This window comes from Vespa velutina, chromosome 5 (genome assembly GCF_912470025.1).
Source record: "Vespa velutina chromosome 5, iVesVel2.1, whole genome shotgun sequence".
In the NCBI taxonomy this organism is placed as follows: Eukaryota; Metazoa; Arthropoda; class Insecta; order Hymenoptera; family Vespidae; genus Vespa; species Vespa velutina.
The window spans coordinates 1,037,501-1,051,117 of NC_062192.1; the positions used below are offsets into that span (position 1 = coordinate 1,037,501).

The window sequence follows — 13,617 nt, forward strand, 5'->3', positions numbered from 1 at the left end:
TTAATTTATTATTATATATATATACGTATATATATATATATATATATATATATATATATATATATATGTATGTATATTTGGCACGTTACATAGGTATTAGAACGATCGTGGGAAGTCGTGGACAACGTTAACGTATCTTTACGTCTTTGGGATACGTTTGGTGATCACGAAAAGGATCGTCGATTTGCCTATGGCAGGTCAGTATTTTAAAAAATATATTTTCAATATAGCACGTAAATTGAACCGATTAGAAAAATATCGATCGAATTAATAAAATATAATGTTCGAATACTTACGTTAATTAATGGATTTTATAATAAGATAAAAAATGTTTTAAATCAATAATTTAATATTTAATCATTTCACGAAAATATTATAATAAAAATATTTATCGACGTTAAATGTGATATATGTATATAATATTAATTAATTTTTATATAAAAAAAAAAATTTATTAATTAAAGCATATATGCGTAAGATGATCGAATTAAATGAATGCAAAATATTCGCAGATCGGACGTCGTTTTATTATGTTTCTCCATAACAAATCCGGTTTCATTACGGAATTGCAAGGCAATGTGGTATCCGGAAATACGTCGATTTTGTCCTCAAACGCCAGTCCTATTGGTCGGATGCAAAAACGATTTACGATATATGTATCGAGATGAGACCTACTTGAGTTACTTCCGGGATCGTAGTCCATTCGTAAGGTAAGTAAATTTTATATAATACTGATAATAGTTTCGATCGATTGTCAAATGATATGATATCCCTTATCGGTTATACGATTTCAATTAGAATTATCGAATAGAATTATTTGAGGGGATTCTTTCTTTGACGTGAAGTTAAAATATAAAAAGACAAAATGAAAAAAAAAAAAAACGAATGATCCAATGGAGCATGGGAAAAAAAGAATTTACAATATCGTCGAATAAAAGAAGTCATTCGAATATACATATATACATAATATGTATATACGTATACGTATACTATATTCGACGTTACTTCGATATATATATATATATATATATATATATATATATATACACTAGGAACTTTAGTAGCAAAGTATGTCGAAGTATTGATTCCACCGGGGATACTCTTCGTTGCTCTATCACTTTCCTCTTCGGACCAATTACGCCGAAGAGAGTTTCCACATCGACGTCAGATAAATCGAACGCGAGTTCGAGACTAAATTAATATCGAACCCTTTTGTTATACGTCATTCTAGAGTTCCCAAGAGACGTCATTGTTCAAAGTTCACTATGATTTTTAGTGATCCTCTTGCGAATACCACGTATTCACTTTCATGATGATGAATTTTATAAAAAGAAAATGATAGATAGATAGATAGAGAGAGAGAGAGAGAGAGAGAGAGAGAGAGAGAGAGAAATTGTTTTTTATATGTTTTTCTTTTTTTTTTCATTTAATCATTTCTAGGGCTACGAGAAAAAGTGATTTGGTCATGCCTGATCAAGCAAGAGCGGTAGCACGAGAGTTAGGTGTATGTTACTATGAAACTAGTGTCTTCACTTATTATGGCGTCAACGAGGTATTTGAAAACTCAATAAGAGCCGCCCTAATTGCAAGAAGACAGCAACGCTTTTGGATGACGAATTTGAAAAGGGTACAAAGGCCTTTGCTTCAGGTAATATTTGATTCTAATCCAATATTATTTCTAAAATTATTAATTTAATAATTTATAATAGATAAACAAATAAATAAATAAATAAATAAATATATATATATATACATAATAATAATATATTAATAATATAGTAATTAAATTTATATAGATTGTAATGACGGCTAATGAAAAAATATAAATAAATATTATTATTATCTCTATTATTTATTATTATTACTATTATTTAAAAATCGATTATAGGCACCATTTTGTCCGCCGAAACCAGTACCGCCAGAAGTTTATCTAACAGCAAGTACATACGAGGAAAATATGAAAACATTATGGACAAAGCCAGTTCATACCGATGTAACATTAATAGCAGGCAATTGCACCTTCCCAGCTCATCGATGTTTATTAGCGGCAGCTTCGCCTGCATTTCATCGGCTCTTCTCGACGGAACTTGCTCATGAACATACACCAAGAAGTTCGAGCGAGTCTAGTATGGTGAGAGAAAGAGAGATAGAGATAGAGATAGAGAGAACAAAAACAAATCATTCAAATACATATTATTATTATTATTATTGTTATTATTATTCATTTATTTTTTTTTTACTATTATTATTATTATTATTATTATTATTATTATTATTATTATTATTATTATTACTATTATGCATGTATGAATTGTTTAACGTCGAACGTATTACTAATTTGAAGGGGGAAAAAGAGAAAAAAATACAAGAGAGAAACAAAAAGGAGAAAAAAAAAGTGTACATTTTTTTCTATTATCTTTTGCAAAATAGGTAAGCACTTTTGGCGAGGCCACAGTAGGCGATTTTAACGACGATACCGAATGCCTGATTCGCATTGATCAAAGCAAACCCTCAAAGTGAGTTAATCTCTGAAATCCATGAACACACGAGCATACTCTAGTATTCTCTTATTATATTATTCGTTATATATTATTAGAGATATGGTTTAAACGATAACGTTGTCAATGGAGAAGATATAATTAAACGGAATTCGTAGAAAAAATATATTTAGAAAAAAAAAAGAAATAAGAAAAAAAAAATATATATATATATATACATATACATATATATTTACATCTATTTCAGAGTATGGGAACAATTGAAAAGAAGATCGAGCTTTCAAGTTTTACCAACGATGGATAATCAAAGGAAAGCTAATGGTGCTACGAGGGAATTAAATCATCCTGCATTTCAAAATATACGCATTTGCATGGTAAATTTCTTTTCCATATGAAACTGATTTACAAATCTCAACTCGAAAAAAAAAATATACATATATATATATATATATATATATATATATATATGTACAATTTTTTTTTTATTAAACATTATATAGAGTGAAAATTCAAATGGAGTGCAACAACCTACTACAGTGGTGACTCTCTCGAAGCTCATTACGCCCCAGGCTATGCAGCAATGCTTGCAGTTCATCTACACAGGCAGCTTGGATAAACGGTATCACGATCTACAAGTACGTTGGGTCGGTAGAATATTTTATCAGAAAAGGTACATCCAATGCGAGAGAGAGTGAAAAGAAAAAGAAAAGAGAACAAAAAAGAAAGAAAGAACACGGACTTTTTTTTTCTTTTCTTTTTTTTTTTTTTTATAATTACACAGAGCGGGACTCTGAAGTTCTTAAATGATTTTTTAAAGATCGATTACACTTCTTTCGAGACTTTCTGGGCTAATTTTTTTCTCTTTTTTTTTTTTTTTTTTGTTCTTTCTTCTCTTTTTATCTTTCGAAATTTTACTTGCAATTCAACGATCTGAGATAAAAATGAGATTGGCCTGTGCAAGGTCTCGAGAAAAAGAAAAGAAAAGAAAAGTGTAATTGTTCTTTCGAAATTGTCTAGGAACTTTCTCGTATCCGTTCTTAGGGACTTTTTAGTCCGATCTCCTTTGTAATACATTCCACGGTATAATAATATCCGATCGGATTACCTCAAAAAACGCAGGATTACCTTCACTATACTCTTTCGTACACACGATTTTTGGATCTTTATTTATCCACCTACACACGATTCTTTTGTTTATATTAAAAAAATAAAAAAAAAAAAAGAAAAAAACTGACAACGTATCGATCGGTTTCTGAAACGAAGAGACTATCTATATTAATCATCGAGAAGGATCGAAAGGATCAAAAAAAAGACAAAAAATGCGAAGAAGCAAACAGAGAAAAGGATTTTCTTATTATTGAAAAATTAAAAAAAAAAAAAATAAAGAAAAAAACTAACGCGGCTGTATTCTTTCAGACAGCTCCTATTGGGCTATTACTGGTTAGTACTAAGTCAAATTCGTTTGACAAATACGTGACATTGTTAAACACACACACATACAAACATATATACATACATACATACATACATACATATACATTATACGTAAGAGCACATACTTACGCATTGGCACGAAAGCACGCACGCATATACGATAGTATTGTATCATTTCATCGAACGAGAAGAATATTCATGATGGAAGAAATCTAATTCATGTTCTAATTCATGAGAGCATGTTCACGTTCTCTTCTAAATATCATCATCGAATATATGTTACGTAATATGATTCATCGAAAAAAAGACAAAAAGGATCTACTTTTATTCACAACACATATACACACACATACACACACACACACACACACACACACACACACAAACACGCACACATATATATATACATATATACATATATATTTAATCGATGCCTAATTTGTACAATCAAAAAAAATGTAATGATCGAATAGCAAAAAGAAAAAAAAAAATATATATATATATATATATATATATATATATACATATATATGTATCTAATGTATATATAAATGTATCAGCCACGCAATCAAAGGAAAAAGAAAAAGAAAAGGAAAAAAAAAAGAAGGCTTATCATCAAAAATCTCGTCAGATCCAATCATAAATCATCGTTAGATCTAATCGTAATCGTTAGATATCAAGCATGAATTACCGATTACTTTGATCGTAATCCATCATCAGAAGGAAAAAATTATCGAAGTGATTAAGAAAGAGACCGATCATGGTTGCATGGAGAATATTTTATATCATCGTCATCGATTAAGCTTTAAGAATCATCAAGTTATCAAGGATCTGATTTATAATATAATTCGATCATCGTACGAACTCATATCGATCATATCGTTTTTCTATTATTCGTAATATGAAATTATTAATTTATGGAAAAAACAATGGAGTTTAGATGTTAAAACATTTGATATCTGTTACCCTCAGGAGATCAGACAAGCAGCTGAGTTCCTTGAGCTACCGCAATTGTTAATGGTACTTGGAACAATACAAACTCGTGAACAATTTGCTAACAGTGATCTAAATAATCGTTATAAGCAAGTGGTTAGACAACGGCTCGAGGATATTTGTCTTGAACAAGGTAAATTTATCATTTAATCATATACACACATATATATATATATAGTATCCCAATGAAAATTGCCCACTAGGATTATTATGAAATCCAGTGATTTTTTTTGGGTCAAAAAAAATACCTGGAACAGGTCAATTTCGTTTTAGAGGGTTTACAGATCCGTATAAAAAAAATCCATCCACTTTGAGCTAACACCCATTAAAGAGATTAAACAATCCCCGCACTTCGTAAATCTTGAATGACAACAGAGATCAAATGGCACATCATTTGAAAGGTTGTTTTAATCCTCTTTACGAAGATGACATTTATTTTTTCTTTTTTTTTTTTTTTTTTTTTTTTTCTCTTAATAGAATTGACCTCTCGAAAAAAATCACCGAATCTCATGATAATCATGGTAGACAAATTTTCATTGAGATACTACGTAAGTACGTAGATAAATATTATCGATTCGATGTAATACCAATGATCATTGTGAAATAGTAATCTATTTATGTTTTTTATTTTGTTTTTGTCGTTCTAAAATAAAATTAAAAAAAAAAAAAAAAAAAAAAAAAAAAAAAAAAATTATAGGATTATTCGCCGACGTTGTATTTGAATTGGACGACGGTAGTATGCCAGCTCATCGTGCTATTCTAACTGCTCGATGTGACGTAATGAAAGCAATGTTCTCCGGTGATTTTCGTGAGAGCAGCGCCAAAATCGTAAGTTCGTTTCCTTTCTTATCATATTATTGTAAAAATAATTATCGTAATAATACAAAATTATTTCAATAAAACAGATAGTTTTCCCTGGAGTTAGAGAATACACATTTCATAAGTTACTTTGTTACTTGTACACGGACGAAGTACCAGCGATTTCATCGGCCAGATGTTTGAATCTTTTGGAATTAGCTAATAGATTGTGTTTACCAAGATTGGTTAATCTTGTCGAGAGCAGAGTAATCGAGGATCTTAAAAGATTATCGCAGAACGAAGGGAACGAGGCCGTTGAAAATTGTTTGAGATTATTGGAACCTTGCAAGGTCGGTAAATTAAAAACGAATGAACTTTCTTTCCTTTTTACGTAGAAGAGATAATATATTTTTTTTGTTTGTTCGTTTTTTTCCTCTTTTTCTTTTTTCTTTTCTTTTCTTTTTTGTATTCTTTTTTTTTTTTGTATTTTTTTGATCGTAGTTACACAATGCGGATCAATTAGCGGACTGGTGTATGAATCATCTGTGCGTGAATTATAATAAACTATGTAAGATGTCACCTCGTAGCGTGCGCTTACTTCATCCAGAAAATCAAGAATATTTGAATGAACATCGATGGCCGCCAGTGTGGTACGTGTATTATTATTATTATTATTATTATTATTATTATTATTATTATTATTATTATTATTATTATTATTAATATTATTATTATTGTTATTATTATCATCATCATTATCATTATCATCATCATTATCATCATCATCATCATCATTATCATCATCATCATCATCATTATCATCATTATTATTGTTATTATTATTATTATTATTATTATTATTTATAATTTTAAATCTTAAATTTGATACGTTCGATTACACTATCATTCTCCCTCCCTCTCTCTCTCTCTCTCTCTCTCTCTCTCTCTCTCTCTCTCTCTCTCTCTCTCTCTCTCTCTCTCTCTCTTTCTATATATGTATTTTTTTTTCTTTATAATTCTCTCTCTCTCCTTCTCTCTCTTTCAACAGGTATCTGAAAGACTACGATTATTATCAAAAATGTCTAGCCGAACAGGTTCGCGAGAACAAGCCTACCTTGAAAAGAAATCGGAATCAATCGGTTTGCTTGTGTTTCTCAGGCTCAAGTAAAACTAGACGTGAGAGTACGAACAATGGCGCCGTTAATGGCGGCGCATCGGCTACGTCGACTGAACAACAAGCAGCCGAACGTCCTCTTTTTGATGCCACGACGGAATCGGGGGAACAGGCTGTATGACAGGAGCCTAGCGGCCATAGCCGCTCCGTCAGATTCGTTCTGATATTACCTGTGCTCTTGGTCTTCATTTGCACCATTTTTACCATTTTGATACTCCTACAGATTTATACTTAAGGTACGCGAGAATTACTAAAGAAAAATAAAAAGAAAAATAAAAATAAAAACCACACATACGTAACACACGTATATACACGGAGAGCGAAGAAGATGAAGATGAAGATGAAGATGAAGAAGAGAAGAAAAAGAGAGAGAAAAAAAAAAAGGAAAGAACAAAAGAAAAGAGTACACGTACGTGTATTAACGTAATATTATTTTCAAAGAAGAAAATGTTCGGCCGTTTACGATTTAAAGCCACGTTATTTCAAATCGTCTCATTTTCTTTTTTTTCTATCCCCCCGCCCTAACCCCCCCCCACCCAACCACCCAATGCGACGTTTCGATGAAAACGAAAAGAAATAAAGAAAGTGCGAACGTCGATTAACAGAAAAGAAAATGTTTATAATCGAGAAAAACTAACGATGTAATTTTGAATAAATGATAATGACGATGACAATGATGGCTTTGAGAAGAGAATAGAAGCATACAAAGAATCAACAAAAACAACAACAATAACAACAACAGCTACATCAAGAAAAAATTGATAAAATATATGAAATATTAAAAATGATTTTCAAAGGAAAACAAGAATAACTACAATAATGTCAACAACAATGTCAACAAAATTGTTAAAATGTTTTTCAAAGGACGTACACATAAATATATATACACACATACACACACACACAACGTACATACATACATACATGCATACATTTGATCCGCGCACACCCATAATTTTTTTAAAAACTTTCGTGCCTTTTTTTCCGTTGTGCGATCTCCCTCATAACGAAAAAAAAAAAAACAAACACACACACACACACACACACACACATACACACAGATAAGACGGGGTATAAGTTAAAGCGTACATACGTATGATGTTGAGTAACGACGCGTTCTTAATATCTCAAAAATAAAAAAAAAGTTCCTTTCTGCAGATCGTCTCGATCGAAATCCAATATGAAATGATCGAGATTATTTCTTGCCTATAAAATTCCTTTTGCAAAAAAGAGGAAGCGCAATATATTTTGGAAAAAAAGGAATGAGAAAGAGATAGATAGATAGATAGATAGATAGATAGATAGATAGATAGATAGATAGATAGATAGACAGATAGATAGGTAGGTAGATAGGTAGGTAAATAGATAGGTAGATAGGTAGATAGACAGGTAGATAGAAAGAAAGAGATAGAGATAGAGATAAAGATAACGAACGAATTAATCATAAGAATGGGGGAAGGGGGGAGAAAGAAAATCACAACAAAAGCAAACGAACAAATAAACAAACAAACAAACAAAATAAACTGAGAATCCTGCCGTTCGTTTTGGAGAAATCGAGACTGGCAAAACATCGTCCAACGCGGATTTTGAAAATTTATCGCGACGGGCTTTATTCGCGCGCTTTGTCATTATTATTATCATTATTATCATTATTATTATTATTATCATTATCATTATTATTATTATTATTATTATTATTATTATTATTATTATTATTATTATTATTACTATTACTATTATTACTATTATCATTGTTATTATTGTTATTATTATTATTATCATTATTATTATTATTGTTGTTGTTATCTTCTTGTAAGATTACCTCGAACGCTTTATTGTCTTTCGACAATATTGACTAATATCCCGCGCGAGCCTTTTTTAACAACCCCTTTCGGCACAGGGACGTTCAACGCGAGGAGTAGCGCATTTTTAACGGAGGAAACGAAAGAAACAAGGAAGAAGAAAAAAAAAGAAGATAAAGTAGTAGAAGAAATAGAAGATAAAGAAGAGGGAGGAAAAGAAGAAGAAGAAAAAAAGAGAAACAAAATAAAAGGTAAATATAAAAGTAAAGTAAAATAAAAATAAAAATAAAAATAAAAATAAAAGTAAAGATAAAGGTAAAAATACGAAATAAGAATAAAATAATGTAGAAGGATTTTAAGGGAAAAGAAAAAAAAAAAAAAAATAAAGAAAAGAAAAAGAAAAGAAAGAAAAAGGAAAAGAAAAAAAGAAAAAATGAAAGAAAAAAAGAAAAAATTACCGCAGAGAGCTCAAAGACGTTTCAAAGATTATAATCTCGACTAAATTATGAGCTAAGTCGTTGATTTTCGTTGATATTTGCGTCAGACTGAAGAATAAGAGCAATAGTTTTAGATTATAATAATAATAATAATAATAATAATAATAATAATAATAATAATAATAATAATAATAATAATAATACGTACGTACACTTGCATACCTATTAATATACATAAATACATAAATACATGCATACATAATTGCGTACGTACTATAAGGAATGATATACATAAATTAGTGATGTAAAAAAAAGAGAGAGAGAGAGAGAGAGAGAGAGAGAGAGAAAAAGAGGAAACCAAAAAGTGTCGTAAGTGTATCACTTAAAAAAAAAAAAAAAAAAAAAAAAAAAAAAAGGTAACGCTTAAATTTGTGCGAATTTTTTATTCAAATTTCGACGAATAATTCAAATACGCGGAACCATCCGTATTTTACCTCTTGTCACAAAACTCATCCATTCCAACACCCTCTTCCTCCACTTCCCATTTTTCGGGCCCAAATCATACATATACATATATATACACATATATACATACAAATAGAAATATAGCGGAAACATAAACACGAGTTCTTTCGAGTGCAAGGAATCGTCGATTTTATTTTTTAATTTCAAAATGTTATCCATTGTGATAGAACCTCCTAATGCATACATACATAAAAAATATAAAAAAGTTTTCTGAGATGCCGAAAATAGTTCCCTTGTGTGTTTTTTTTTTTTGCTTATGTTTACGATTATAAACAAAAAAAAAAAAAAAGGATAAAAACGAACGAACGAACGAAAAATTACAATGGAATTATTTTGAGATTAGGAAGACATCTTGGAATTAGATTTTTAAGAGAAATTTGTCAGACCTCAAACGAGATCGCATTTATACATTTGAAGAATGCTCTTAGGCGCAACCTAAAATCATCATTATGAGAGATCTCAAAGGAACAAATTAATTTCAGTTAATCATTTTTCAATTTGTTACTCGTTTTTTATTTATTTATTTATTTACTTATTACATATATATATATATATATTTTTTTTTTCTTTTCTCTAGCTTCGGTTTTAACAAATATACTAAAATGTATAAAAAATGTGATCCCCATAGAGAAAGAGTTAGACCTTTCAGGTTGCTTGACCTAATGTGCCTCTTACGGTAAATACGGTCTTAGGTACACCCCCAACCCCCATCCCCATCGGTAAAAGATATTTCAGAATGATATTTTTCACACGAATAGACGATAAATGACGACAATTGTAACATATCGATTATGGTATCTATCGATTACGATTAACGATTTTATCTAAGCTTAATGATGATAACATGATAGAAAACATGAAATCAAAGAGAAAAAAAAAAAAAGAAAAAAAACGAGAGGGAGAAAGAGAGAGAGAGAGAGAGAGAGAGAGAGAGAGAGAGAGAGAAAGAGAGAGTGAGAAATATATAAGTACAATACATAGAGAATGAATGAGCGAGTGAAAAAGAGAGAAAGGAAGAAAGAAAGAAAAAAGAAAGAAAGAGATATCACGTTTGTAAAAGTTGCGCAATAAGATTTTTTGAAGGACATTATAATAGTATTAATTAATACGCGTGGAAAAAATTTCGCGACCCTTCACCTTCCATCCCCGTCTTTAGCCGCTAACTACCTCCCCACCCCCACCCCCGCCTCATCACCCCTTTGCACCTTTTTTCATGGTCTCGCGCGCTTTATTATCCTTGCACGAGAAAAGAAACGTGTGAAAAGGAACTTGATGCGTTTTTTTGTTTGTTTAATGTCGACCATTTATTAATAATTATGAATTGATTTAATAATGCGATATATATATATATATATATATATATATATATATATATATATATATAGAATGGAAAACACGTTAAATCTATAAGAAAATTAATCGATCATTAATATATAAATTCATTTGGATAATTCATTCGATCATTCTGTATTTCATTCTTCTTCGTTGTCGTTATCGATATCGGATATATTGTTTTATTTCATTTAACACACAAACTCGCACGTACACAAACACACACACACACACACACACACACGTCATAAAATAAATAAATAAATACATAATAATAATATTAATAATAATAATAGATAATCTTGAATATAATCACGTGAATTAAAGAAAAAAAAAAAAAAAAAAAAAAAAAAAAAAAAAAAAAAAAAAAAAAAAAAAAAAAAAAAAAAAAAAAAAGAAAAAAAAAAAGACATTGTGTAAAACGTATCATCGAAAATGCTTACGTTTATATTCTTATCGATATCACTTATTCGCGCGCGCAAAGAAAAAAAGAAATAAAATAAAATAAAACACACACACAAGAGGAAGAGGAAGAAGAAGAAGAAGAACGGAGAAAAAAAAATTCGTATTTAATCGCTAAAGAAAAAAGAAAGAAAGAAAGAAAGAAAGAAAGAAAAAAAAAAAAGGAAAAAAAAAATTCGTAGCTCGTAACACATTTAAGGGAAAAAAAAAAAGAAGATAAAAAAGAAAAAAATAAAAAGAATAAAAAAAAAATAATAATAATAATAAAAATTATTTGTAAAGGACGCTCGACGTATGTAATAGGATCGTTAAAGGGTGTTACTATTGAAGGATTTGTCGATAGCACGTGGATGTATAATATGTTCGCGCATACATAAAAAAGGGGGAAAAAAAAAGTCAAGAAGAAGAAAAAGAAACAGAGCAATAAAAAAAAAAAAAGAAAAAAAAGAAAGTAAGAAATGACAGAAGGAAGAAAGGAAAATAAATGTTGTCATACGCTCTCGCATATTCGAACGTTGTATTATAAACGGTATTAAAAATCATAAATCGTTAAGGTCATCATGTTCGGACGTTAATGAATTTTTCTATGGGTCGTTCTTTATAAAAAAAAAAAAAAAAAAATGGGCGGGACGTGTGGCGAAAAGGAATTAAAATTTTTTTTCGTCGTTTACGAATAAACGAATATACATATGTATCATCATCGATGATATATTTTCATCGCGTTCCGCTTGCAGATCTTAAATTAATCGTAATTTTCATGGTACCGAACGAACAGTTCGCAATAATAATTGTATCGCGTGATATACGCACCTAGGCAGACAGAGAGAGAGAGAGAGAGAGAGAGAGAGAGAGAGAGAAAAAGAAAAGAAAAAGAAGGAAGTATAAATAATTGCCTGAATTGATAAGATGTGGATGAAGAATGAAGGATGAAGGATGAAAGATGAAGATTTTTAAAAAGAAGAAAAAAGAACAAGATGAAAGACGAAGATTTTTAAAAAGAAGAAAAAAGAAGAAGATGAAAGACGAAGATTTTTAAAAAGAAGAAATTTAAGAATTCACGTTCGTTTCGAGTGAAAATGAGAATAACGTCCTATATTTGTTATACGTCACGTCAATTTCGATGTCAATGTCGTCCTTCGTCGCTCATATACGTAATATACGTATAATATTTTATACTGAGACAATTGGTAAATAATAAGATTTTAAATATGGTTTAAATTAATGATATATATTAAGTAAACACATATATATATATATATATATATATATATATATACATATGTGTGTATGTATGTATGTACGATGTATATGTGTATGTCTGTTATGTGTATGTGCGTGTGTATGAGCGAGTGATTGCGCGTGGAATTAGACGAAGCCGATAAAAGAAGAAAGGAAGGAAGAAAGAAGCAAAAGAGAAAGAAATAATATACGCACGTGCGAAAATAGAAAAGAAACGAGAAAGCAAAAGTAAAAAAAAAAAAAAAAGGAAAAAAAACAGAAAAAAACCGAGAAAGAGAAATGGCGATGAAGAGCGCCAGTTAGTAACGACATCTGGCGATCGTTTCGCGAATCTTCGAAGAACCATTCGAATTCGGAAAAAAAAAAAATGAAGGAAAATTAAGGATTGGATGTAATCCCGTTCCGAAATTATATTTTTAAGATTAATTAATGAGAGAAAAAAAAAAGAGAGAGAGAGAGAGAGGGAAAATAATGAAAAAAAAAAGAACAATGAAACATAATTCGAATATATTCGCGAATAGATCGTACAAGCGCGTACAAATTGTACTCTCGACGAAGGCCTCGGAAAAAATATAATATATATACATATATATATATATATATATATATGTACATATATTATATTTTTATATCGGATATATATAGATATATACACATATAGAATCGTAAGAAAGAAAGTTTTTTTTTTTCCTTTCCTTTTTTCTTTTCTTTTTTTTTTTTTTTTCCTCTTTTCTCTTAACGACTAAGATCGAACGGCGGAGTACCTATACACACGATACCGATGCGAAAATATAAGGATAGAAAGAAGACATATCCATTACTTACACTTAGCTTTTGAATTCTTCTTTTCCATTCATTCATTTATCCTTCCTTTGGATCATTTATTCTTGAAATCAAAGCGCTGATACGTGTCTCGTAGAATG

The 13,617-nt window shown here is 29.9% G+C and overlaps 1 protein-coding gene and 1 long non-coding RNA gene across 7 annotated transcripts in view; both read left to right on the top strand.

Annotated features, from left to right (window-relative positions):
• The window catches only part of LOC124949182 (rho-related BTB domain-containing protein 1), an 18,707-nt gene extending 11,136 nt beyond the window's left edge, over positions 1-7,571 (top strand). For 4 of the 6 annotated variants that reach the window (XM_047493858.1, XM_047493855.1, XM_047493856.1 and 1 more), the window contains exons 3-15: positions 94-197; positions 513-710; positions 1,441-1,648; positions 1,889-2,131; positions 2,431-2,516; positions 2,746-2,872; positions 2,999-3,133; positions 3,915-3,938; positions 4,905-5,058; positions 5,623-5,753; positions 5,831-6,073; positions 6,225-6,373; positions 6,772-7,248. In XM_047493858.1, the coding sequence (XP_047349814.1) occupies positions 94-197; positions 513-710; positions 1,441-1,648; positions 1,889-2,131; positions 2,431-2,516; positions 2,746-2,872; positions 2,999-3,133; positions 3,915-3,938; positions 4,905-5,058; positions 5,623-5,753; positions 5,831-6,073; positions 6,225-6,373; positions 6,772-7,018 (2,049 nt within the window). In that variant the 3' untranslated portion in view covers positions 7,019-7,248. Of the gene's footprint in view, positions 1-93; positions 198-512; positions 711-1,440; positions 1,649-1,888; positions 2,132-2,430; positions 2,517-2,745; positions 2,873-2,998; positions 3,134-3,914; positions 3,939-4,904; positions 5,059-5,622; positions 5,754-5,830; positions 6,074-6,224; positions 6,374-6,771 lie in introns of all 6 variants that reach the window. The other 2 variants (XM_047493860.1, XM_047493859.1) reach the window with 2 other exon arrangements.
• Positions 7,572-7,749: 178 nt separating this feature from the next.
• Positions 7,750-13,617, top strand: part of LOC124949204 — a 9,571-nt gene continuing 3,703 nt past the window's right edge. Inside the window, exon 1 of the long non-coding RNA XR_007100989.1 lies at positions 7,750-8,950. This is a non-coding gene — a long non-coding RNA (uncharacterized LOC124949204). The remainder of the gene's footprint in view (positions 8,951-13,617) is intronic.